General features: G+C 39.3%; 2 protein-coding genes across 3 annotated transcripts; both read left to right on the top strand.

Moving 5' to 3' along the window:
* The first annotated feature begins 2,520 nt into the window (after positions 1–2,520).
* LOC306879971 (vesicle-associated membrane protein 4-like) lies at positions 2,521–18,016 on the top strand. 2 transcript variants are annotated; one of them, XM_079433202.1, is made up of 9 exons: positions 2,587–2,688; positions 4,589–4,721; positions 6,496–6,597; positions 12,856–12,902; positions 13,054–13,104; positions 15,431–15,531; positions 16,584–16,663; positions 16,839–16,890; positions 16,966–18,016. In XM_079433202.1, exons 2-9 carry the CDS (start codon positions 4,719–4,721, stop codon positions 16,989–16,991), a joined length of 462 nt encoding a protein of 153 aa, XP_079289328.1. In that variant the 5' UTR covers positions 2,587–2,688; positions 4,589–4,718; the 3' UTR covers positions 16,992–18,016. The 2 variants fall into 2 exon arrangements, with proteins under 2 accessions (XP_079289329.1, XP_079289328.1); XM_079433203.1 differs by lacking the exon at positions 4,589–4,721 and having other exon boundaries at positions 2,521–2,688.
* Positions 18,017–21,390: 3,374 nt separating this feature from the next.
* On the top strand, positions 21,391–27,897 carry LOC306880202 (myocilin-like). Its single transcript, XM_079433564.1, has 4 exons — positions 21,391–22,214; positions 25,208–25,273; positions 25,520–25,618; positions 26,174–27,897. Exons 1-4 carry the CDS (start codon positions 21,737–21,739, stop codon positions 26,959–26,961), a joined length of 1,431 nt encoding a protein of 476 aa, XP_079289690.1. The 5' UTR covers positions 21,391–21,736; the 3' UTR covers positions 26,962–27,897.
* Positions 27,898–27,980: the final 83 nt, after the last annotated feature.

Raw genomic sequence — 27,980 nt, 5'->3', positions numbered from 1 at the left:
GTTATTTCTTTATGATCAGGGCCTTCATGTGAATTTAATTTATAATGTGAAGACAAGAAAGACATGAAACAGGTTGCCTGGGAAAACACTCAGTTATAAACTGTAGCTGTCATCAGACATAAATATTACTTTGTAGTATCTGAATCAAGAGCTGCAGTATTATCACAATAATCCACATAACTCCAGTCCATCAGTTGGCATCTTGTGAAGTGAAAAACTGCATGTTTGTAAGAAACAAATCCATCATTTCGGACTGGCATTTTGATAAGACTTTTTTTTTTTTACTTCAAACCACTGCTTATGACTAAAATATGAGTCCTCTATCCATAATATTGATTTCTCCAATCAAAGTCATCTCAACAACAAACGAATACAGTCTAAAACAGTTCTAAACAAATATGTCTGTGGATTTTGATTTGAGAGGACAACAATGAATGGACATCTTACTGGAGGAAGCAGCTTTTCTTATGGACTGGATTGGTGTGGCTTACTTGTGGATTATTGTGATGTTTTTATCAGCTGTTTGGACTCTCATTCTGACGGCACCCATTCACTGCAGAGGATCCACAGGTGAGCAATTGACGTAATGCAAAATTCTTCCAAATCTGTTGCAGATACAAACTCATCTACATATTACATTTTTGGTTGAACTATTCTTTTAAGCTAAAGGAAAATGAGAAATGTTGCCTTTTAGTGATTAATATTAACCTTGATGTGTATAAACAAGATAGTTTGGAGATCTGCCCAAGTGCTCGTGGGACTCATCTATCCCAGGTTTTACCACTCATCCATCATCCTTGCACCATTCACTCCTGTCGTTTATAATCCTTTAACCAAGTCTGGATTTCAGTTGAGCACCATCCCATCAACCGCCATTCCATATACATCCCATATGAAATGTTCAAATGTTCATCTAGAGGTCTTGACTAAATCTTCTGTGACTGTGTCTCTCCTGCTCCTACTCTCAGGACGTCTGTTCATCTCATCAAGACAACAGGGCAGTTTATTTTAGCCGTTTTCAACATGCACCAAACCCTGGACTCTGACTGAGTGAATAAACATTTGGATCAACAGACAGATAAATATTTCCTTTTGGTGACATTTGAAGTCAAAGGTAATAAATTTGTTTCTTCGTAAATTTTGGAATATATTTCTTGGGTGTAATGATCTGTGAATTGATGATATGTATGTAAGCCATTGCTTCTTTTAGTTTCCAAGCATGCCCCCTCCATCAAAAGGAGAGATGTTAGAGGTTAAACTGGACAAATGGAAAGTCAAAGTCTGAGAGCACAGCTTTTATAACCCCCCTGAATTATGAACTGAAGTGTCCCATTGGCACATTAAATTAACCTGAAGGTCAAAGGTCACTGCAAAGTAAGAGAGTTGAGTCTTTTTAAACAGGGAAGGTTAAGAAGTATCCTGCTATTTCTTAGAAATAGATTACTGTACAGTTCCACATGCTTTTTCTTTTGTTAAACATATTGCTGTTTCGATTCGAATAGCAAACATCTTGAGCCCAGTGACTTGGAATATTCTGAGCGGAATATTCGAAGTCATCCTTGGCTTTCTCATTGTTTATATCCTGATATTTCTCATCAGTTTTCCATATCCTTCAATGTCTCACAGGAATCTGAAAATAAAACAATTGACAAAAGTCTTAGGGAGTCAGTATATACACAGATCTTTGCACACTCAACCTGTTGTCCTGCTAAAACCAGACCAGATTTGTGCTCAAAAGACACATGCAAAAGAAATTAAACTTTTATGTCTGTAAGTGCATCCTTACAGGGGAATTAAGTGCTAAACGTGTGCACCTCGGACAAGGGCCTTTTTGGGGACACGTCATCTTATCTTTTTCACTTTGCGAAGCACCTTTTATCCCCATGTGAAACATTTCTCAAGGTTGCCTGTTTTACAGATCATGACTCCTGTAGCTCGCGGGACACATTCCGGGCCTGCTTACAAAACCATTTCTCCTCTGAAGAGCTGCATCACTCTGCATTTTTTTCTTATTCATGTGACAGGATGATCTGAATTTATTGCTACAAATGGTCCATAAATCTTCTCAAGTCCTTGGTTATTTTTAATGTTCTTTTTAATCAATCAATCAGGGAATTTCAGTGTGTATATAAAATAATTCAACTTATTCAATGTATTTAACATGTATCTATCTATCTATCTATCTATCTATCTATCTATCTATCTATCTATCTATCTATCTATCTATCTATCTATCTATCTATCTATCTATATCTATCTATCTATCATCAAACAGAAATATTGTGAAATATTCACATATATAATGTAAAATGTATTTATTCCTGTGATGGCAAAGCTGAATTTTCTTCAGAAATCATTCTAATCTTATCAGAATTAATGACTCACTAGATTTGTAATCACTCTGTGAACATAGAATATAATTATATATATAGATGTCGATGATTGTTCATCACATTTTGTTTAGTTTTTCCCTTTTTTTCTAGATGATGTTTTAATATTATAATAGAAAATGAAGATGGTGAAGAACGGTGATGATGTTGCGTCTGCAGGAAGCAGTATCCGTCCAGCTGTTCTGACTTCCGCTTCAGAGCCGAGCGAGAGACACCGCTCAGGACGCATCAGACACAGTCAGCGGGACTATAAACGCGGTTCTTCCAAACAGGAATCGACAAAAGCGAGCTCTCTGAGGTAGACTGGCCAGAGATGTGGCTCTTCAGGCCTGTGTGTGTGTGTGCTTGTGTGTCTGTGTAGCGGTCAGCGATGTAGCCAGAGGTGTTAGCAGTCATGCTAGCTGTCACTCCATCTGTTTTCACTTAAGCGTTTCCATTCCTTCACAAATCTTCATGTAAACTCGATTATTGATTTTATGCCTGTTGTTTTTCCCCAAACCATGTCTTATCATTTGTTTCGATCTTTTAGCGTCCTGTAGGGTCAGTATGTTTATGTGGTTGTGTTGACTAGCATGAAGCTCAGTTTAGCAGGTGCTGGACAGGAACATCAGCTGTTTTATCAGAAATGATCGGTAATATGCAGTCAGTCGAGTGCTTCATTGAAAACTAGTGTATTTAAGAATGGTTTGGTTTAATAATATTAATAACTGTGATCATTCTGAAGCCCATGTACGCGTTATAGCACGATAACTAACGCTACTTGCATTTTTAACGAATGAATAAATGAAGTAACGTTAAATCTGTTGTTTTTCAGTCTCATATTGTTCACAAGTGAGTGAATGTTGAGTCTATTAGTTTCAGTTCTCAGTGATTATGTTAGTGTCATTGGTTTAGACTTCAACCAGTCTCTGATTAATCCGCAGTTGCTGAAGGTCTTGTTTTCTGAAGGATGTAAGTCCTGTCATGATCTCAGTGTTTCTTTTAGTCGTTCCCTGACCTGTGTGTTTCTAAATCGTGATGGCGAGAACATTGGAACGATGTCTAACTTGTTAGTATTGTTTGTGAGCTGTCCATTGAAGCTGTTCCATAACAATGTGACGCATGTGAGGGTTTAATCAGTCTGATCACTTGTGAAGTCTGTAAACATTCTGCTATCAGAATGCTCAATGTGGGTTTGGTGGTTTGTATTGGAAACAGCAGGGCCAGATTTCTGCTTTCAGTTTTCTTTACTATCATCCCAGTCCCAACTGTTTCATACACCTGAAAATAGTCTCCCATCCATCCATCCATCCATCCATCCATCCATCCATCCATCCATCCATCCATCCATCTATCCATCTATCTATCCATCTGCCCAACCATTGCACTGTTGCAGATTAAAATAAACAAACAATTCTGTTCATTTCCGCATTGTTTTAATTAACCATCTGTAATTTCACTTGCATATATATATATATATATATATATATATATATATATAATGTAGTATTATAATTTAGAATTTGTGTAGTAAATTAATCAAATATGCATATGTGAGATATTAAATATTATATATAATATATATCTAATATTAAAGATAGTGCCATTATTTTTTTGTAGAACACTACAGGAGAAATTTTGAAAAATCTTCTTGCAGGTAATTTCTATACAACAATAACTCATGCAAACCACTACTGTTGAAGAGAAAAAGCATCATAAAAGTGGTACACATGACTTGTACACTATATTTCAAATCTTCTGTAGATGCACAATGTTTTTGTGAGAGAAACAGACTGAAATTTATGACAGTATTCGCTGAAAATCTTCCCAGGGGTGTATGAGTTACACTATTTTAAAAAAATCACACATTGATCATACCATCAATTACATACTACCACTATTTAGTGTCCCTGTCTGAGACACACCATGCTTAGTTATTGGGAAGTGCAAGTGAAATTTAAGAAGTAAAAATTGCTGGCACAACAAGAATTTCGAGTGACACAAGGTTGACTCAATGACAGTTTGTAGCTATAGCTAATCTACACTTTAAGGCCTAATTAATTGTTCTTACACAGAAATGAACTTAAATTTAAAAAAGTAAATATATCAGAGTGGTCTCAATGGATGATGGTTCTCTCTCTGTCTTGGCATTATTTGTTTACCTTTTCATGCTCTTTCTCTCAAACCCCAAATCCCTCCCTCTCGTTCCCTGTCCCCAGCCCCTCTTTCCCCATCTCCTGCTTTCTGGAAAAGCTCTGCCGTGCTCCTGGATAAAAGAGAAGCCGTTTTCCGACAGCTCTTCCAGCAAGAGAAGCAGAGAGCAGTCTCAGAGAGAGGACAGTGGACTCAATGGTACTAGACATGGAGATTGGGTTGAGTCTGTTGTCCAGCGGGTGGAGGAAGGAAGCAACTTTGTTTTGCCTGTTAACGAAAGAATAGATCATATTTCTTAAGAATAGCAAGAATTCATGAATGAGTTTTATGGGTTTTTTGTTTAATAGAGGCACATCTGTTCAGGAGATCATCTATTATTTACAGGAACACCTTTTCCATAAATGCACGGTTTATCACATATTTCTCACTCAAGTACTGAGTGTTATGGACTGGAGTAACTCACTAAAACTAGTGAAAATGCAACATTTAACTATACAACTTAATCACATTTTCAGTAGTGTGACAGTAAAATTGTGCAGTTTTCTGGTAACAAGCTAGTATTTCATAATCAGAGTAGTGTGACAACGCTGCTTCAGTGTATTATGTCACATTGTAATGTGCATTAGTCATAGTCATGTACACACTTTTCTAGAATGAGTCCTAAAACGCAGAAATGAGTTCCAGTTCCACTGTCCCAAAGTCTTTTTTTTTTTTTTAAATGGGTTTTTGGTGAAATACCTTATATAAGGTCTGTGTTGAACAAAAGATCAAGATATTTTCACTTTTTAGTCTACAGCATATACCCTAATGTTAGTTTTTACTTCTACCGAATGTATTTAGGCTTAGAAATTCATAAAAATGGTGTTCATTTGTAAAGATGACTAAGAAGATCTTGATTAACAAAACATATAAGAATTATAAACATTCGTTGGTTACAGAGCATATTTTTTGCAGTGACTCAAAAGCCAGGGGAAAATGGCCAGTGGCTTTTTGTCAAGAGAAACAGGGTGATGCTTAATTTTCGAGTTGGCCTACAAAAGTCTGTCATCACTGCACCGCTCTATAGTTTTCCTAGAAGTCCCTGTGCAGTCTTTTTCGTAGCACATAAGTATTTAAGTGAATATTGCTGTTATTATTATGGTTTTGTTTAAATTACATAGGCTAAATATAGAATTTGGCAAGCTACAATTTCAAAATGACTTTTATGATCATTGTGAGAGTGTCAGTCAGAAGGTCTGCATGAAGACCTGTCATTGTAATTCCATTGGTAAAGTTTAAGTTTATATACCTGGTAATTTCAAGATGAAAACCTGCTGTTACTTCAAAGCTATAGGCAACAGGTTTGTAAAAGAACGACCAAATGGTTTAAGCATTAATGGAACTGCTGTGTGAATTTAAAGCAAATCCACACTGAGGAACGTTATGACTTTCACATCAATTGCTGGAGCTTGTCTTTAACGGCTCTGTTTGATGTTTGCAACTAGCACATTTCAGTCGGTGTGGCTAGATTGATCCCCATGACCAAACGAGTTAAATATTACGGGGTGGTCTCTCTCAAGTCTGAATTACGACTGGATTTACTTAAAAGTAGTGCAGCTTTTATGGCCCAAAGTTCAGTCTAATGAACCAACCAACAGCTCAGATATATGGCCATTATAATCAAGCTTTCTCTTAAGTCACAGTCTGTTCTAAATTAACACACAAAGGACAGATAGTTCCAGCTCTAAAATCTGATTGGATCTCTTAGCTGCTAAACGCACATCTGTGACAGTTTAATTCTGTAGTAATTCCCAGATTGCAATGGTGCTTAGTAAAAGTCAACCATACCCATCCTACTTTTAAGCTAATGAACTATATTACATGGGCATTTGGAATGAAATTATTTTATTATGTGTGAAGAAAGAGTCAGTGGAGTGACTCAAGATTTACAAACCTAGTCAATCACTCCTGTGTTTCCTGTGTTTGCCTGCAGAGGGAGCCAGAGAGGGAGGAGCAGCTCGATCCCAGCATGCCCCCTAAATTTAAACGGCATCTGAATGATGATGAGGTCACCGGCTCCATTCACAGTGAGCGGGTAAGTCACTGAGGCACCAGTGAGTCAGTTCTTACCATATAGATTACCTGGAGGTGATGACAACATGGAGAGGTCTAATGATGCTCTTAGCTGATTAGAGCCAGAATTGCATATTTCTGCACTTTTATAACCCCATTGTGCTCCATGATCAGTTTATGTTGTTTACAGGAAGAGTAAACAGCTCTCTCCTCATGTTCCTCAGTGTCTGCAGACCACAAAAAAATCTCCTTTATATAACAGCCCATCTAAAACAGTTCATGCTATTACACACCATCACACACCACATTTCAACTCCGTGTCATACAACCCTTCAGAGAGCAGATTGTTCTTAACGTCAAGCAGTTACCACAAGTCTTAATAGCAGTGGATAAACTGAAGTGGAAAAGAAATTAAACAGATGAAGAGAAAAATACACAAAAACACTCAAATAAAATAGAACATGATTTTGCAGAAATAAACATACATAATATGTAAATGAGATCCTTAAATGAAAAAAGAGCGTTTTTGGCCTATGCATAAGTCACTGCTGTAATGCTAGGGTTTTGAGGGTGATGGGGCCTCATTTCCAAGTTAATGGATTTTTTTGGCTGTCCATTGGGTAAAATCATGTTTTTTTTTTCAAGAAATTGATACGTTTACTTAGCAAGGATGCATTCAGTTGATCAAAAGTGACAGTAAATAGATTTATGTTAATAAAAAATAAAAAAATACTGTTCTTTTAAACTTTCTATTCATCAAAGAATCCTGCAAAAATGTGCCATAGAATGGAAAACTGTCTTTAAGTTCAAGTTCAAGTTTATTTGTATAGTGCTTTTTACGATACAAATCGTTGCAAAGCAGCTCTACAGGAAATTAAGTTTCCACAATATATTTATATATTGCAGAACCTTAATATATTTAACTTATGGCAAAATTAGGTAACTCTGTATGTTGTCTGAGCGTTGGCATCCTCTGAGGTCCTTGAGGGGTTGGCATCATCTTTTCTCAGGTGTTCGGTCATCTCAGATCATTTAAGGGTTGGATCCAGACTGAAGCTTCTGTAATTCCTAGTTACCACCGGACAGAAACAGAGAAACAAATAGAGACATAATTAGCGTAGCTGCTGTTCCATCTAAGCAAAAATGATTTGTTCAACCCAAGCTAAAGAATAATAATAATGTACATTTGATTAGATATAACTGCAGTACAAGATTATAAAATGCATTATGTGAATGCTTGGCTAAAGAGATGTGTCTTTAATCTAGATTTATACAGAGAGAGTGTGTCTGAACCCCGAACGTTATCAGGAAGGCTATTCCAGAGTTTGGGAGCCAAATGTAACTATTACCTTGGCATAGTTAAATAATAAGAATTCTGTACATGGAAATGACATACAGTGAGCCTCAAACGCCATTGTTTCCTCCTTATGTAAATCTCGTGAATAAAAAAGAGCACTGAAAAACAGGCGAATCAGAACATAACACAGACTGTTATGTAACAGTCGGAATCACTAACAGTTACGCCCCCAACACTTGCATATACCCGTCCTTGTTCTATGCCAGCCGCCAGCCGAACCATCAGAAGTTCTGCAGGTTTTGTGAAGAAATACGAGCAAGGACAACAGCGAAAATGGCAGATCGTGGAAATAAAGGTTATGTTCCAGGCTGTGCAGGGGATGTGAAGTGCAGGGATGGGTTGATGTCTGTATTCAGTAAGGCACGGAAAGCAAATAACACTTTCTAATAAAATAACATGAGCCACTAAAGGGACATGGTTAGCTCCTTGCTAGCTGTAGCCTGTTACAGTACATACGATTTCACTTACCACATAAACAGAGTAAGGAGAGATGACTGATGATGATGCTGAATGATTTACCGATCTTGAGCACCACTGCTGCTCCATAGTATAAACAGATTACATGCAATCGCGAATCTCAGAAGCGAAAGTAAAACGCGATCTTGCATTTCAAAGCAGTTTCAGTGCCCAGCATATTAATAGCGGCTCCCTGATGCCCGCACTTTATTTACAGTATAATTACCCAACTATATAACTGCAAGAAAGTATTGAAATATATATTTTCCCTGTGTTTCCTTCCTGCGAGCTACTGAAATGAGCTGCCAATCAGAGCAGAGCTCAACATTGAGCCGCACTGTGAAACAGCCAATCAGAGCAGAGCTCAACATTATTATTCATGACCCTGCCAGATAAGCCAATAACAGACCGTTTCATTCTGGGGAGAAATCATAGTGTTGTACATGGACATGTAAAACTGTTTCTGGAGAATTTTTGCCCTTACCTAAGCCACATACCTTCTATGTAGATATCAGAGAACAATTTAAAATACTGTATCAATGCATTCTATGGCACCTTTAAGGTTTTAAGTAAAAAAAAAATTAAGCATTACTACTCCTTTTAACTTGGCTAACAATAAGAAATGTTTCTTGAGCAGCATATTAGAATGATTTCTGAAGGATCGTGTGACACTGAAGACTGGAGTAATGATGCTGAAAATTCAGCTTTGCATCCCAGGCATAAATTACATTTTAGATTACATTGAACTAGAAAACAGTTCATTCAATTGTAATAAAATTTCACAATATTACTGTTGTTTTAATCAAATAAATGCAGTTGGCGAGCATGAGACTTCTTTTAAAGACTTCTGAATGGTAGTGTGTCAAATTACCATAGCAAGTACTACTAACAATAGATCTATATTTGATCAACAAAGTCAGGCACTGAATGGAAAAGAACAGAAAAGATCATTTGAATGTGAAGACTAATGTCATGATATAACAGGCATTAACTCAGGCAGGGGGTAATTCCCAAGAACCTGTCAGTACCGATTTCATAATTAACATTCAATGTCTTCATCTTCTGCCAGTCCTAGAGAGTCATTTAAAAACTATTTAAGAACCCTGCCAGACCTTACAGTCAAAAGCCCAAATGGCAATGCCAGGATAGAGTAACCTTGTGAATTTCACTTGGGTACAACTCCCGACTGATGTATGTTTGGGAGAATCCGTTGGATGGTTCAGACTTTAGGACATCCAAAGAAAAGTCTCTTCTAATTTGCCTCACATCGAAGCTTGAACTCAGGAGCAGTGAGAAAACAAGAATGTGCAATAGAGTGAAGATGAATGTGGCTTTCCACGTGCCGGTTATGTAACGCTGTTGACCGTGACCCAAGATGGACCTAGTTCTTGTGTTTAAATATCCCCTAGTAAAGGGCCAATTGGAAGTGAGCAGTTGCAGGGTTACTTGGAGTCACAACATTAAATCTAATGTCCGGAACTCATTTCCTTTATACTGAATCATTTCTATTAATTTTCCTAAAACCCAGTAAATAAAGTCCAGATTCAAAAATGTCAGTTCTTATATATGACGATGTGAATCAATCCTAAAATGCTTTAAAACCACCAAACTTTGAAAAAAAGATGTCTATATAGTCCATAGACTGTAAAAAAAAAGATGGACGATGCGTCGCCACTTCCTTCCATTATAGAAAAGTGAAGCCAAGGATCACAATATGGCCGTTGCCATCGTGAGTAAATGACGTCATTTGGAGCCAGAGTCTGCGCAGTAGTGTTGTGAGGTGGAGCTGCGGAATCAAATTCCCGCAAAAACTCCCGCAGACCCAATCAACCATAACGGCACGCCCCGTTTTATAGCGTCAGATTACTAGCTAAAATTAAACTCATCACAAAAACCAACAATTGAACATATATCAGTGTGATAACTACCTTAAATGACCAAAACCATATTTCGGAAAATTGTATTTTTTTTTAAATTTTGATTCAAGTCCCATTTGTTTACATGGAGAGGGCGGGGTTTATGACCTGTACTGCAGCCAACCACCAGGGGGCGATCAAAGAGCCCGCAGCTTCACTTTTCAGAAAGTGTGAGGCACACCCGATATAGTCATATACAGGTCCTTTTCAAAAAATTAGCATATTGTGATAAAGTTCATTATTTTCTGTAATGTACTGATAAACATTAGACTTTCATATATTTTAGATTCATTACAACACAACTGAAGTAGTTCAAGCCTTTTATTGTTTTAATATTGATGATTTTGGCATACAGCTCATGAAAACCCAAAATTCCTCAAAAAATCTAAAAAAATTAGCATATCATGAAAAGGTTCTCTAAACGAGCTATTAACCTAATCATCTGAATCAACTAATTAACTCTAAACACCTGCAAAAGATTCCTGAGGCTTTTAAAAACTCCCAGCCTGGTTCATTACTCAAAACCGCAATCATGGGTAAGACTGCCGACCTGACTGCTGTCCAGAAGGCCATCATTGACACCCTCAAGCAAGAGGGTAAGACACAGAAAGAAATTTCTGAACGAATAGGCTGTTCCCAGAGTGCTGTATCAAGGCACCTCAGTGGGAAGTCTGTGGGAAGGAAAAAGTGTGGCAGAAAACGCAGCACAACGAGAAGAGGTGACCGGACCCTGAGGAAGATTGTGGAGAAGGACCGATTCCAGACCTTGGGGGACCTGCGGAAGCAGTGGACTGAGTCTGGAGTAGAAACATCCAGAGCCACCGTGTACAGGCGTGTGCAGGAAATGGGCTACAGGTGCCGCATTCCCCAGGTCAAGCCACTTTTGAACCAGAAACAGCGGCAGAAGCGCCTGACCTGGGCTACAAAGAAGCAGCACTGGACTGTTGCTCAGTGGTCCAAAGTACTTTTTTCGGATGAAAGCAAATTTTGCATGTCATTCGGAAATCAAGGTGCCAGAGTCTGGAGGAAGACTGGGGAGAGGGAAATGCCAAAATGCCTGAAGTCCAGTGTCAAGTACCCACAGTCAGTGATGGTCTGGGGTGCCATGTCAGCTGCTGGTGTTGGTCCACTGTGTTTTATCAAGGGCAGGGTCAATGCAGCTAGCTATCAGGAGATTTTGGAGCACTTCATGCTTCCATCTGCTGAAAAGCTTTATGGAGATGAAGATTTCATTTTTCAGCACGACCTGGCACCTGCTCACAGTGCCAAAACCACTGGTAAATGGTTTACTGACCATGGTATTACTGTGCTCAATTGGCCTGCTAACTCTCCTGACCTGAACCCCATAGAGAATCTGTGGGATATTGTGAAGAGAAAGTTGAGAGACGCAAGACCCAACACTCTGGATGAGCTTAAGGCCGCTATCGAAGCATCCTGGGCCTCCATAACACCTCAGCAGTGCCACAGGCTGATTGCCTCCATGCCACGCCGCATTGAAGCAGTAATTTCTGCAAAAGGATTCCCGACCAAGTATTGAGTGCATAACTGAACATAATTATTTGAAGGTTGACTTTTTTTGTATTAAAAACACTTTTCTTTTATTGGTCGGATGAAATATGCTAATTTTTTGAGAATTTTGGGTTTTCATGAGCTGTATGCCAAAATCATCAATATTAAAACAATAAAAGGCTTGAACTACTTCAGTTGTGTTGTAATGAATCTAAAATATATGAAAGTCTAATGTTTATCAGTACATTACAGAAAATAATGAACTTTATCACAATATGCTAATTTTTTGAAAAGGACCTGTATATTATGTCACAAATCATTCTTTTTTCTTTTTTTTTTTATCAGTTTTGAAATAAATAAATCACAAGACTTTGTTTGTTGGAGTTGTTAAAAACAATGATTTCCTTTTAAATTTGTAGCTTTTTAATACATTCAAATGCTCAGTTTATTTGAACATTCTTTATTCTTTTGCTAAACATTTCATTTTTCTGTGGTAAGGTTGACATTAGCTTGGAATTGTCCAGATGGAATTTTAGAGGAGTGTCACAGGTCTGGATACAGTTATGGAGAGTTATATAACAAGTCATCGAGATGTTGAAATGATCTAGTGAGGTATTTGTTAAACGTGATCAATCATGGACGTTACAACAAAACTAATGGAAGGTCAACTAGATGCCTCCTGATCTGTGATTCATTGCTCAAAAGATCAGATGGCACAAATGCAGACCAAATGGAGTTCATATGTCTCGTGCATCAGCAGTGTCTCCTTGTAGGAGTTTGTGTTCTGAACGGGTTTAATCTCCAGGTGAATTCCGTTCCAGTAATACTGCATCACACGCTGTGCCCACATTGTGCCCTTCAAAGGGTTCTGTTGTCCTTCACGTCTGGCAGACGACTGTATACTTAACAATAAGATCTTTATGAGTCTCAGTCTGGTCACTCTTATGTCAAACACCTGGGCTCAGTTCAGATGGAATTTTAGATTAAACCCAGCCTGCACCATTTCTGACCACCCTGACACCCTCATCTTCTTAACTTTCAGAGGAACCTTCTAGAGGAAGACTCGGATGAAGAGGAGGACTTTTTCCTGTGAGTCTGTAGTTTGCATAATCATCCATGCATTGACAAATAAACAGGTCTTTAAGCAGCAATTTTTGTTTGCGCACAGTTTTCCCAGCAAAGATGTTTATGACCGTTTGTTTGGTTACTAACATTTTTAATACATTTTTCTTTTTTGCAGGAGAGGCCCAACAGGACCAAGATTTGGAGGCCAAAATGACAAAATTAGACAGTACGTATAAGTTTGTAGGATTGATTTTTTCAGCTGGCACAATTTTTTAGTTGCTTTGCCAAAATCTTCATTTTTAGCTATGCATTTATATATTTACTAGAAATATTTACATCTATTTACATTTACATTCTCTTTACCCTTTTTTTTTCTTTTTAAAAAAATAAATCACAGTCTACATATACCTATATGGTAGAGTCTGAGTCAAGACTGAGACGAGTAGAGGGTCGAGTCTGAGGAAAGAGTTTGACCAGTAGAGGGTTGAGTCCAGGTCAAGACTGAGACCAGAAGAGGGTTTAGTCCAGGTCAAGACTGAGACCAGTAGAGGATTGAGTCCAGGTCAAGACTGAGACGAGTAGAGGGTCGAGTCTGAGGAAAGAGTTTGACCAGTAGAGGGTTGAGTCCAGGTCAAGACTGAGACGAGTAGAGGGTCGAGTCTGAGGAAAGAGTTTGACCAGTAGAGGGTTGAGTCCAGGTCAAGACTGAGACCAGTAGAGGATTGAGTCCAGGTCAAGACTGAGACGAGTAGAGGGTCGAGTCTGAGGAAAGAGTTTGACCAGTAGAGGGTTGAGTCCAGGTCAAGACTGAGACCAGTAGAGGATTGAGTCCAGGTCAAGACTGAGACGAGTAGAGCGTCGAGTCTGAGGAAAGAGTTTGACCAGTAGAGGGTTGAGTCCAGGTCAAGACTGAGACCAGAAGAGGGTTGAGTCCAGGTCAAGACTGAGACCAGTAGAGGACTGAGTCCATAGGCACTTTCGCACCAGAGGAACCTTTTCATAGTTCCTAGAACTACTGGCAGTAGTTCCCGCTTTTTAGGTCGGATCTAGGAATGGTTTTAGTTCTAGGAACTCAATTTGGAGGAATTAAATTAGCTCCTACTTCAGAATAGTTCTATAGAACCAGTGCCATACGTGTACGCTGACTGGTCAAACGCATAGTAAACACTGATAACGAGTCAAGTCCAAGTCAAGACCGAGACCAGAAGAGGGTCGAGTCTGAGTCAAGAGCAAGGCTATGAAAATATGGTCTTGGGCATGACTGAGACCAAGAAAATATGGTCTTGGTTTTGGCCTTGTGGACTTTGATCAAGGTCATGAAAATATGTTTTTGAACTCAACTGTGAATGAGTTGGTCTTGACTACAACAAAAAAAGGGGCCCATTGCCAAGTGTCCATGAATTTCTGCTCTTTTGACAACAGCCTGGGTCCTTCCTTCAATGTGCAGAATCGAACAATTAGGGATTTTCAAATACTAGGATGAGCTCAGTTCAGAAATATGGAGACCGATAATTTCCATTGGCAGTGTGTTGTGGAAATCACAGTTATTGACTACGCAGGCACTGCCGATGTCTCTTGCAGAGTTTATGTAACTCCTCATAATGACATCTGTGAAAACACCCACCCACAAACATACCTCCCGTCCGAAAAGAAGGGAAGTACTGTAACCATCTGGGTTTCTATGACACAACATAATATTTGCAGGCAAAAGTAAACAGCTACTCCCAATATTCAAAAATCTCTGTACTGACGTGGCTGTAGTAGCCAGGCTGTGAACCTTTCTTTGTTCTTTGTTATAAAATTTGGTACATACTAATATACTGCTGTAATTCTCCCAAGGGAAACCCAGGAGAGCTTCGCCCAGTGCAAGCAGCCACACGACACCAGGTTTACGTAACCATGCGCTGCACGGCGAAGTAACACATAAAACAATGGAAATTCATAGAGAACTAATTTCCATTGTTTTAATTTCGTTTTTGCCTTTTCATGGAAGTCTTTAATTCTTGAGGTTACCTCATTAGTATCTGTGGGGTTTTGAGGTTAAAGGTGAACCACATATGGCAGGTACCCTCCCAGGTGCAAGAGATGTGCGAGGTTCTGACCGATTGGTCGTTTGGCACAGATCATGGTGTGTTGTCCTAGGCGGGTATCCAAGTACAGAGTCAAGAGTCAAAAAATCCAGTGCTCAGTTCATTCACAGGGTAACCTGCGTCTCAAAGCCATGCCCTTGTGCCAGGTGTATGAGAGCAGCTAAATACCTCATAAGCTATTAATGCATCCTTTGCATGTCACGACTATGAGATCAAATAGTTCAAACTATTTGGATGTGTCTAGACCATGTCAAGCGAAACGTTCTCACCTCCCCTCGACATTGCAAGGTCAACAGATCGTAGTCATAATGATATTTTGGTTAATCCCGAGCGGTTCTCTTAGAAATATTAGAATCACGGACTCAGACATGTGCTCCTAAGCTGTAAAAATGTTCTGCTGAATCAATGGAAACACCAGATTGTTCCTCTCATGTTGTCTTCTCTGTCTCGATGGCCCTTCAGGGTGCAGTCTCAGGTTGATGAGGTCATTGACGTCATGCAGGAGAACATCTCCAAAGTGATCGAACGTGGGGAACGGTTGGATGAGCTGCAGGATAAATCTGGTAAGATGGACATGGACAGATCACTCTGAATCCTTTAACACTTTGTGATTTGGTTGGATTCATAGGAATTAAGACAGAAATGATTCATGAAACATTTCAGATTTTGAACAGCAGATCCTCTGAAGTTAAAAACCTGTTCAAGTTTCTTCTTGATCTGGGTGTAAATATGAAGGGTTTTAAATATTAGCTCCCCAAATATTGCAATTTAGTTTAATTCAGTTGCAAATCGTCCTCTGATTCTTTTAAAGCTTATGTGATTCATTTCAGGGCCAACGCTTATATTAGCGCATGAATAGATTGGGAAGCCCATGTGTAAACAAACTATTATTCCAGATCAATCATATTCAGAAGCTCACTACTCTTGACCAAACTTGACCCAGAGAACTGTGGGAAGGTGTTACATTACATTAAGTTGTTACATGATGTATCTTTACATGTCAGTATAAAGTCAAAACAGGACTGTTCTGAGCTCAAATCCATTTCCTTTGTTTATAATAATTACTGCAATTTGGCTTCCTTGCAGAAATTGCAATGTATTGTTTGCAAATAGAGAACAAGTAGCTTTATAGTGCAGCATCTGGAAGATATTGTCACTCACTAAGGGGAATGTTTTCCATATGTTGACTGCAATACTGTCTTTGTGCTAAAGTTGAACCTAAAGACAGATCCAAAAGACTTATTTCTTGAATTTTTAAGGCTAAATGCAAAGAAATCGTCTGCACCTGTGTTCTTTGTATATTTCTGGCTGTACACACATTCATCCTCTGCGGTATTGTTGAATGGCAGCTGGTATGAGCTCAACTTTACTGATTCTTGTTCTTGCATTAATGAGGCTGAGCATGTTTTAGTTGGTCCCACATGTTGCAGAGATCTTAAAATCCCAAAACAGCATTATGAAAGTCAACAAGCATCTCCTGGAGACGAATATAATCCATATAAACCGATCTCAGTTGGTTAGGAGTGTTTATAGTTATATAACAATAGTTATATAACAATAAGCATGCATGGAAATTGACCTTAGTACTGATCCTCTTTTGTCAAATGACTTTCAGAAAGCCTTTCGGACAATGCATCGGCGTTCAGCAGTAGAGCCAAGCATCTCCACAGAAGGATGTGGTGGAGAGACATGAAGGTGAGCCTCTATCCCGATGGCTTTAGTTGTTAAGGTTGTTGTTGTGTAAAATTACTCTTTGGCTTCAGAAACTATAACATTTTCCACATTAAATATATAATTTTCCTGAAGGTGTGCCTTTAGTCACATTGTACACTATGTAATTTTTGCCTTTGATTTTCTCTTTTATCCCCAGATGAAAATGATTATAGCGCTGGTGATTGTCACCCTTCTCCTCATCATAATCAGTAAGTCGGACACACTTCTTCACGCTTACAAGAATTTAACCATATCCTGATTTTGCATCCCTCTTTTTTTTGCAGTTCCTGTGATCCTGCGGTATCGCTAGTGTCTGGCCGGGAGGTTAAGAGGCACGATGTACTCTTCCTCCTTCCTTTCCCTCATCTTTCTGCTGTCATTCCTCCGTACCAGAGGGGGTGCTGCACAGGGTTGGGCTGCCCACTGTATTTGCCTATTTTGGCAGGGTCTGGAAACATAACAAACAGGGGCAGAGTTAAATTTGTGCGTGTACGACAACACAACATATCAAGCTCTCAAAATGAAGGCACAACACTGGTGCAGACCAATCTCTTGTATGCGCACAAACACAATGGTTAATTAGTTGTATATGCATTCAGTAAATTCAAGATTTGCTATACGCAATGAAACATGGTTTAAAAATTTTAGCCCTGCGCTCTGGTGGTATTTCGATGTCTTCTTTATAGTTAATTAGACGTCAGAGCCATTCTGATTACACCATGATACCCATGTTTAACAATTAAGCTGGATCCATTTCCCCACATAGGTAGGTCTATGAAATACTGTCTTCTCAGGTGGGTGGGGCCAAACAGGAAACCTGATGATGTCACGCTGCGCCATGGCTGTGATGTCATCATCTGTTTGTATGACTCCTGAAAGTTTTAACACGGACAAAACATTGGGCATAATGTTACTTAATATTTGCTGCTATTACCTGCTGTAATGCTTTTTGCATATTTGGCAACAAAGTTTTAATTGTGGTTAATTCTGTTGAGTTGGTTCTTTTGATATGAAGGAATTATTTTCAGCTTTTTTAACAGTTTATCATGCTTGTAAAATGGTTTATGTAAAAATTGTAGTTATCTTCACTGGTGTAATTTTAACAGCTTGTATTGGTCAGTAATGTAATAGTTGTGTGTGATGATGATTTGGTTGACTTGCTCAAGGTGACCTGAACACACCTGTACACTTGGTTTAGTCGGTATTATTTTACTAATTTTTATTTTTTTTCTTATATTTATTTGTAAATATCTATTCCCTTAACAAGTCAGCTCTGGCTTTCCATTGGGAGACTGTGAACTAATCTTGCATTTAAATAAAGTGATTTTAAAGGGCATCTTATCTGATTCATTGCGTTGGATTTGAGGTGTCTTCAATTCAGGCATGATTTGACAGGATTACACCGAGAAGCCATTTATCAAGCAAGACTCGACAATGACAAAACACTGCCAATCAGAACATTTTCTCTGGGCTTGTTCACACAGAATGCATTAAAACATAGATGTGTTTGTGCACTCGTTTCTTTTGAAATGTTCACCGTTCTAAAAACGCAGTGCTCAAGTTACAAAAACTCATAATTTTTTTTTACCTTTTGCCTTGGATTTTAAATGCATTCTGTGTGTGAATAGTTGAGATTGAAAATTGAGATAGGAGGGAAAATTATATTTCCATGCTTTTGTGCTCTGTCTGCAATGGAAGCCTGTTTCCTCCTCACTTTTTTTTTTAATTTAGTTTATATCATGCAATTCTGAGAAAAAAAGTTAAATTCTGAGAATATTAGTCAAGTTTATAGCAACTCTGACTAAACTCGTAATTGCGAGTTTATATCTCACAATTGTGAGAAGTCAGAATTGTGAGAGTGCATCATGTAATTCTAATAAAAAAGTCAAATTCTGAGAAAAAAAAATTGAGTTTATGTCTCAGAATTGTGAGTAGTCGCCAAAATTGCGAGTTTGTATCACGCAATTTTGAAAAAAAAGTCTGAATTATGAGATAAAAAGTTGCAATTACCATTTTGTTTTTATTCATTGGCAGAAACGGCTTCCATAGTCTCCCCAAGAAACTGAACATGGAAGTTTTGCAAGCGAATGCAAAATTTCATGGAGGATCAAATATTTTTGCGAGCGAACACAAAGTTTCTCAGAGGTACACTGAGAATAACTTCCAGTGAAGTCGTAATGTATCAGAAAAGAAAAGTTAAGTACAAGTAAAAACTACATTTTTTTTATGCTTTACCGAGAAATGGGAGTACTGTTTGCAGGTGCAAAAATCTCCATCAGCTATATGATTATAGGGTGTTGGTGGTTTCTGCATAAACTAAGTCTGGGTAAAATTTGTAATTCTGATCCAAGAAGCATGACTTGATGTCATAATATCATAATGTTTTGTGCATGCATGGATGGAAATATTTAACTTGCATGTTGTTGGAGCGTCACGTTCTGTTTTGTCTCGGCAAATTCCCCAATCAGTCTTTAATGAGAGGTGCTCTTCATGTCAGCGATTAGTGACATAACTAAGGTTTTCTTCTGTTCACTCCTCCGGCAAGATGTCTTAATTGTGAGTGTGCATCCTATTCAAACCAGGTTTTGATCCTTTACAAACACAAAACAGATATTTTACAGTCATTATTGCATGTTGTTTCAGACTTTTGCGAGACTGGAACATGCATGTGAATGGAGAGATATATGACTAGTTGCACAGTCAATAAATGCTATTGAAGATTTGTTGCAGATCTACAGTTCTAAACTTGCTGGAAATCTCTGCAATACTGAGAAACAAAAGGCCTTCAAGATATGTTTTGTACTCTTTTGAGACAGATATCATAAATCCAAAATCCTGTCTTTATGGAGTTTGTAAAAGACATAAATGGGATTGCAGATATTGACTGGATAGGTGGAGAGTATGTTAAAGAATTGCATTGAAGGGATGTAAGCTTTGATTCTGCACCATCCTTCAAAGTCAGCGTCTCCAGTTACTGTGCATTTGACATGAAGGATTTAGTTGGAAATGATTTGCAAGCATGGTCTTGTAAATACACAGTGTTTCTGGTAAATGTCTTTTTACTGAAATCTCCCATAAATCTGATGTGGTAATAGATGAATTGAAGCCTGCGAGGTGAAAGCTGAGAGCTCCGATGGTGGTCCTGAAGAATGGCCAGAGGGTTGCAAGCAAAGGTGTTGAAAACAAAAACAAGATGTTAAAACTTGCATTCCCACTTAAGACTGATGTCATAACATTATATATTAACAAAACCCAAGTGGCATTGATTTTAGGACCTCATGCACACTTTTCAAGCAAAACATCTCATAAAAACAAGTTTTTTTTTATGAGATGATAGATATTTTTTCACAAAAAGTATTCTTGTAACTAAAAAATTAAGGTTGAACCACTGATGTCACATGGACTATTTTAATAATGTCCTTACTACCTTTCTGGGCCTTGAACGTGTCAGTTGCATTGCTGTCTACTGAGGGTCAGAAAGCTCTCAGATTTCATCAAAAATATCTTAATTGGTACATTTTACAGGTACATGAGGGTGAGTAATTAAAGACAGAATTTTCATTTTTGGGTGAATATCTATTTAAGAAAGAATGTTTATAAGCACTGTCAGAAACAAGGAAGAGTGTGTACCAGTAAGGTATTTGTATTACTAAATTTAACAAGACTTCGTTGGGAAAGAAATTCAGACATCTCATGCAAACACAAACAAAACAAAACAAATGGCCACCATGAAAACAGATTCCAGTCCTGAACCATCTGTGCCATATTATAGATAAATTAGTGTGAAGGTGATTTGAGCCAATGTTTACGAAGCAAACTAACAAAAACCAGAAGTGACAGACTTATTGAGAGAAAGTGAGGTGATGAACTGTGGAGAGCAGATGGGTGAAAATTGCAGTTGCATGTCATAAGTAGATGAGAAAAAGAAAACTAAATATCAAGGGATTGTGAAGGTTGGTGACAGAACGAGAAATGGGCAAGGGAGCATGTTGATTCTGAAAACTGAACATTGAACTGTTGCAAATGGCATTATCAAGCATGTAACATTTCAAACATGCATTGACCTCTGCTACTGTTTGCGTCACATTCTGACCCCTTTAGCTAAACTCCACATGTAAACCAACACTGCGGACCTCCCCCATAGCCTGTCCGGTAGGGGTAACTCTATTCAAACTTACGCACCCCCCTCTCTTAGTAGCCTTTCTTGGGTTCCCAATAGCGATATCCCCGGCTGTGAATCACCAGCAGCAAACCGATAGGTCCACATACATCGCAACACCCAAATTAGAAAGCAGCAGAAAGGTATGTACTCCCCCAGTAGTCACCTTCTGAAACTCTCACACACTTAGCTCGTTTGTTAGGTACATTACATAAATAATTACAATACCCAGTGGGAAAGTGCCTGAGCATACAAACCATTAAATAACACAGGGACAAAAACCCCTGTGTTCACCTGTGGTCGCCCTTGCATTCCTGCACACAAAACTAAACAAACAGCACACAAACCATCCCACACATGCTCTGATATGCCCTCCAAGAGGAGGTGGCAAAAACAGAACTCTGGAAAGATCTTTTTGTTGGTGCAATCCCTCAAGCACACAGCATCCCTCCTTTTCTTCCATCCCTCCTTTTCTTTCAGTCTCTCTCGCTCCTTCCCTCCCTCCCTTTCCTCCCTGACTGTATAAATATGTCCCAGCGTAATGTGCCTGGACTCAGAGAAACTGCCTCCAGACCTGAAGACACAAACTGTGGGATCACAGACGTCAAAGCGAGACATCAACCACCAATCAAAGCGAGACGCTCCAATCAGCCCCTCAACGGAAAGTCAGTGGGAACGGAAGATTGAATAGACTCAGGTGAGAGGTCATTAGTGGGATGCCAGAGAAGTGAGCAGCTCTGGTTACGCTTGTGAGTTAAAAGGGAAGGAATAGATTAGTGCCGGAGCTAAAGAGGACAGGGTAGACAAGTGATCCACAGAAAGAGTAGATTAACCTCTGTGTAAACTACTTTTCTGGAGGAAGAGCATCAGATAAAGACAGAAAGAAGGTTTTCAACATGTGGTGTTTGGCTATGTTGTGGGCTTCCTTTCTGCTGATGGGCACCCATGCTCAGGGCAGCGCTAGTTTTCGCCGGGCAAATGCCGGCAGTGGTCGTTGCCAATACACCTTCACAGTGAACAGCCCTACAGAGGCCAGTTGTCCATCAGCAGGTTCAAGTCCCGAGATGGAGGCCCTGAAATCTCGCCTGGGGCTGTTAGAGGCACTGGTCACCCGCCTTGTAGGAGGGGAAGCCATGTCAGAGTCGTCACAGGGCTCCGGATCTCAGTCAGGCCTCCAGGATGCACACAACCAGGTGATGGGGGAGAACGCCCAGCTCAAGAGAGAGAAGCAAAGACTGGAAAGACAGGTTCAGGATCTGCAGCAGAGGATGGAAGAGCTCCGCCAGGAGGCTGAGAGGTTAAGGAGCAGACCCTGCATGCAACAACCTCCTCCAAGAGTGCCCCAAAATGACAACAGCTTCAGACCCGGATCAGGTGAGTACTGACAACCAAGCACCAAATTGTCTTTTGGCTATGGTTAGCCAAATGTTCCCTACCTTATTTATTTGTGATATGCATTCCTAGACAAAATTTGCAGAAATTGTACAACGTAAGTACAGCAACTTGTCACTGGGGCAGTACCCTGAAAGGGACAACTTTGTACCTTGTTTCACAGTGGTACCATAAGTGTGCATATAATTATCTTAGCACTCTAAGATGCTAAAATGTATTTTTTAGGGGAAAATAAGGTACAAAGGTATCCCTTTGAGGGTACTGCCCCAGTGAAAAACCACTGTACCCATAAAGGTAAAAATTGTGACATTTTGTACATTCATAATAAAGTGTACCCATTTTGTTTTGTCAATATACAGTCCAATACTGGTAATGATGGAAACCTTCATCTGCATGTTTTTGTTTGTGAATATATTTTTGTAAACTAACTTGTAATCTGGGTTACTGAAATGTTTAGAACAACTGAGCCGTGACAAGTAAATAGGTGTGGTGTCTGGGAAGGTGGAGGGAGTGAGCATATTGGCATGCTAGTCACAGGCACCATGGAAAAGACTCATTTGGTTTGTGTGCACATTTCTATAGTTATACCTGCCTGGAAGTGAGTGTCATATTTTTGGTGAGTAGTCATTGTGTTCATTTTAAAGCAGGAGGGAACAGTATAGTTAGATCAAAGCTGAACTAGGTGACAACCCCCTGACATAGCAAGAGCAGGGCAACAGAAGCAAGAGAGAGCTACTGAAGCAGTAAAACATAAGTATTGCGCTAATACTCAGCAGTAAAGTCTTACTGACAGCTCCCAGCAGACCGCTGATGGATGCTGCATGAGGAGGGGTGAAGGTCAGGGGTAACTTATCCCAACTGGAGTCATTAGTGAAAGTGTTGGTACCTTAAAACGGTTAAGCTTTACTGACATATTCGGTTAACAAAAAACATTTAGGCAAGCAGTCCACCTCAATTTCCCAAATGAATTTTCTTTTATCAAGGTTATATATTTCTCCCCATAAGCTTCTCTTTTCCATTGTCCTGCCATATTTGACATCTGTTCTACTTCTCACAGTGACACCTGTGATCAGCACCACAGCTCCTCACATCTGCACCATACATCATGTAAACACATGAAAAATAAAGATGGAGTTTAATAAGACAGATGAGAGAAGCAGTGGACTGTGAAGATCCTCTTTGCAAAAGGAAGACAGATTCCAGCTCTATGAGATTCAAAAGAAAATGGGCCATTTGTCTTGCATGTCCTCACCCTCTTGGATTCAGTGTTTTTCTTGCAGGTTTACAGCCCCTTTAACACCCTAAATATCCTACTGTGCAAACGTACACTCTCAGAAAGGGGCTGCATAAACAGTAATTTAGCAGTGAGTATAAAAGCTTTATTTACATTGGCTAATAGCAAGGTTCAAAGGTGCCTTTAATACTTGTTTATGTTGCTCTGGATGATTTGGCCAGAGTTTTAGACTAACACTTAGCAGCATAAATGTAGTGTCATGCAAAAGCAAAGATTGCACAATTTAATTAAGTATTAGGGCACTGATGACTACAATCTTTATTTTATGTGAATGCACATTGTTTAAAGTATAGAATTCTTTCAAAAGTACTATTTATTTAAGTGTAAAACATTTTAATGAGGAAAAATGACTGAATAGTGAAGCTGAACACACAAACAGTCCTTGCAATAAAAAAAGATCAGGAACCTTGTGCCATTTGGCCATGTGGATGTTGTCAGTGTCACCTCATTAAGTACAAATTTATAAATGTATAATCCTGATGTCTTGCCTCTGGAGATTGAACGGTTTTGGAAATTTCCCTTGGATATTTCAAATGAAAGGAATTCTCATTTAGAATTATAATAAGCATTGGCATCTGCTTCACAGCCAAGAGTTGCAAACCCCAAAAGCATTTAAACATTATAAAAAAACAAAAAACCTCCAAAGTCTTCAAGATGTTAGATGGGACGGCTCTTGCAAATACATTAGCCTGCAACACGCTACCAGCTGGTCCAGAGGGTTCTTGAAGTTCTGCTTGATCTCTCCGGGAACCATTAGGCATATTATACAGATAAGCACAAACACCTGCAAACAAACCTTAGGAATTACACGCTTTTGTTGTCTTGTAGTGATGCATAGACCTGTGTTCATGAGCATGTGTTGATTATAGGGATAAAGGACAGTACCTACAGACCCTCCCACTGCAGGTCTGAGCAGGCTATCATCAGCAGCAGCAGCCCTTTTTAACCCTCGTCACAGCAATCAAAGTCAGCTTCCAGATGTGCATGTCTCAAAGTGTAATCTGGTCCATCATAAAAGCCTGTAAACATGTTAGCACATGACCAGACTTTATTGATAATGTGGCACCATAGTTTGTCATAGGGCCTAACAGAGGTCATTAAGTCCTTGGCAATAAAACGAAGGGAGTGGGGATAATGTAAGTGTGAGTTGTTCAGGTCCTTTCTGCATTTTTGTTGGGACCAATCAAAAGCACATAATTTCCAACAAGTTACCCCTTCTCAATCGTCTTCCACTTTGACATTTTTACATCAGAAAATGACACACATTGGCTATTAAAATATTTTCTGTTTATGTTTGAGATTGTTAACCACGGAGTGTGTATTTGCACCCTGTTGGAGTGCGCATCTGAGTTCCGGATGTTTAATGGGAGGTCTGGAGTCTGTCAGGCTCCAGGACAGCTGGGAATCTACTCAGGGCTGTTTATTTCCTTCTGTTAGATTCCTGACTGTCAGTAGAGCTGCCAGTCCCCAAAAACCATGCAATATACCTCTCTTAGGGAACTCAGGATCAATACCAAGCGCTACTCAATTTTAGACTTCCGTTATGGCACTCTGGGATATCGGTGGTTGATTATCTCTTTTTAACCAGTCTATCTTCACATAATCTGGTTTCTCTAGACTGCAATTAAGGTACCATAAACATCCCCAGACCATAACAGCATCACGTGTCTTTGCCTTTTAGGACCTGCACTCTCCCACCTGGTATCAAGGCCTGGGAACACACAAGGAGACAAAAGCAGTTTAAGAGGTATGGGATAACAAGGGTAAAGTTACACTAGCAGATAAACTGCACCACCATAATAGATTAATCCACTTCCGTACTGCACAATGGAAATGGTCTTCCAAACAAGAGTTCTTTGATATTCTGACTGCAATGTCATGGTCACTAGTTGCCATTCTTACAGTGAAGGCTTGACAAATGTAGACCTTAACACCTTCACAAGTCTCACGTCTCAATCAGAGTATGTGAATTTCTGTCTTCTTGCCCTCCTAGATCCTGCATGGCATTACGAGAATCCTGGATACCAGGAGCTGACGGCTGTAGTCACTGAGGTTTCTGCCCCAAATCTGGAAGGTCCAACGGACATCTCAGGTGAGAGTCACACCCTAACCTTTCACTCAAAAGTGACACAATCTAGAAAATGTCCTCCGACACTGTCAAAGCATGATGATATATAAATGCATCATGCCCCTACTACTCTGCACAGTGTTCATTCCTGCTGACAGTGCGAACACAAATACTGCTATCTTTACCAATTCATTTGCATCTAAAGTAATCTAGTTTCTAAAAGGAGCTGTGTATGTTTAGGAAGGCGCCAAAATGGTTATGCGAAACACTTGATAGGACCACGTTTCTAAACAAAGATATCAAGGTTCAGGTTGTTCCCAGGAAGTCCTTTGAATTCTGCCAACCATCCCCTTCCCCCAGTACCTCTCTCTTACAGGGTATTTTAGGAAAGGGTAAGTTATGCTTCTAATCTTTTACACTCAAAGGAATGGTAGGACAAGGTGTCCTCTCTTCCACCCTCAGCCATATATAGCAGATTTTGGTTTGACGGGGTCTCCTTGCACCTCACTGGTTCCATGTGCAATCTCATGTTAAAATCATTTGGTTTTCCAACAATTGTCCGATCTCTTGATTTTTCAGGCTGTGGTGATCTGGTGTGGGTACAAGAGCCTGACGTGCACCGCAAGGCTGACGGCATTGCTGGTAAATACGGTGTCTGGATGCAAGACCCAGAAGCTGAAGAACCGTATGATCCAGAGATGGTATGGCGCATTGATGCCGTAGGGTCTGAAGTGCGTCAACTCTTTGGGTATGAAAACATTGACCAGCTGTCACGTGGCTTCCCCACTAAAGTCCTCCTCTTGCCAGAATCTATGGCGAGCACAGGTGCCACCATGTACAGAGGCTCCTTGTACTACCAACGGAGGCTCAGCCGCACCCTTCTAAGATACGATCTACTCTCTGAGAGCATTGCTGCCCGCCGTGATCTTCCCCATGCTGGCTTCCATGGCCAATTCCCCTACTCCTGGGGAGGCTACACAGACATTGACCTAGCAACAGACGAGAATGGTCTATGGGCCATATACAGCACCAACAAAGCCAAGGGTGCTATTGTCATCTCCCAGCTGGACCCTCAAAACCTGGAGGTGAAGGGCACCTGGGAGACTCAAATCCGCAAAACATCTGTGGCTAATGCTTTTATGATCTGTGGCAAACTGTACACTGTTGCTAGTTACACCTCACCAAACACCACCATAAATTACATGTATGACACCGCAACCAGCCAGGGTAAAACAATCTCAGTGCCGTTCAAAAACCGCTATCGCTACAACAGCATGGTAGACTACAACCCAGCACAGAGAAAGCTACATGCTTGGGATAACTTTTACATGGTATCTTATAATGTGAGACTAGGCAAGCAGGAGTAAAGTGAAGACATCAGCGTAAATTTCCATATCACTTAGCTTATAGATGTGTTTTGTAATGTTTTAATATTCTACCATCTGGAGGAACAGCTATTGTTGGATTTACTGGAATTCAAGACAATGATAGACAACTGGACAAGAATCAACTATAATTGTGCTGATGACATTATTCCTAGCACCAGCGGTAGGTATATATAATGAATACAGCAAATATAACATTTTCCTGATCATATTCATTTAAGCACAGACTGCTTCAAATATAGACTGTTATTTTCAAGACAACAGACAGTAAACATACCAGTGACTACATTGCACATCTTCGCATTCAAAAATAATTTATATTTTTGCATCTTTAAATGCTATAAAAGATATTCCTTTGACTAACAAATTCCAAAATGGAAAAAGTATACACTAGTCAACATTTGAAGTGGATCAAAAAAAGTTCAAAGTTGTCCTAAGACAAGAACGTATTTTGGTTTTAGGACAACATTGATGAAAGGTTTTGATCCACTTCAAATGTTGACTACTATGGAGTATATCAGGTTTTTAATAAATTGAGGCCACATTTACGTCCTCCATGGATTTTGTCCACTTAACATGTTAATAGAGAAATTATTTTTCTACATTTTTAAGCAATGTCTCGTCTTTGTGTTTACGGCACTGAAAAATTCAAGGAAGGGGGAAAATATAATGACATACAATTCATTACAGTAGGCCTGCCTCTTGATTGATACTTTACAAACCATAAAAACTTTGCTTGTTGTGTACATGTTCTTATCCTTATGCAATCATGCTATCGTAACTCTGTATATGTTGAACATTTTCCCTTCTCTCTTTTGAATTTGCCTCAAGACTTTTGTGCTTCTTGAGATGTTAAGATTGGAATCTTGTGGCTATGGAAGTGTATTAACTTATATGAAAATAAAGATTTAAAAAGTCAGTTTTTCCTTCCGTTTTGCATGCATGCAAAGTATTGGCATTTTCATGAACTCATTACCTCAAAACCAAAAAACATCCCAACG

This window comes from Barbus barbus (genome assembly GCF_936440315.1).
Source record: "Barbus barbus genome assembly, chromosome: 14".
NCBI lineage: Eukaryota > Metazoa > Chordata > Actinopteri > Cypriniformes > Cyprinidae > Barbus > Barbus barbus.
This window is presented reverse-complemented; position numbering and strand designations above follow the sequence as displayed.

Bases quoted from the DNA above. Each gene is read 5' to 3' on its own strand.
- LOC306879971 (XM_079433202.1), top strand. The intron at 6,598-12,855 runs GTAAGTCACTGA...CTTAACTTTCAG, and splicing joins GCTCCATTCACAGTGAGCGG to AGGAACCTTCTAGAGGAAGA. The intron at 16,664-16,838 runs GTGAGCCTCTAT...TTTTATCCCCAG, and splicing joins TGTGGTGGAGAGACATGAAG to ATGAAAATGATTATAGCGCT.
- LOC306880202 (XM_079433564.1), top strand. From the start codon at position 21,737: ATGTGGTGTTTGGCTATGTTGTGGGCTTCCTTTCTGCTGATGGGCACC. The intron at 22,215-25,207 runs GTGAGTACTGAC...TTTGCCTTTTAG, and splicing joins CAGCTTCAGACCCGGATCAG to GACCTGCACTCTCCCACCTG. The intron at 25,619-26,173 runs GTGAGAGTCACA...TTGATTTTTCAG, and splicing joins AGGTCCAACGGACATCTCAG to GCTGTGGTGATCTGGTGTGG.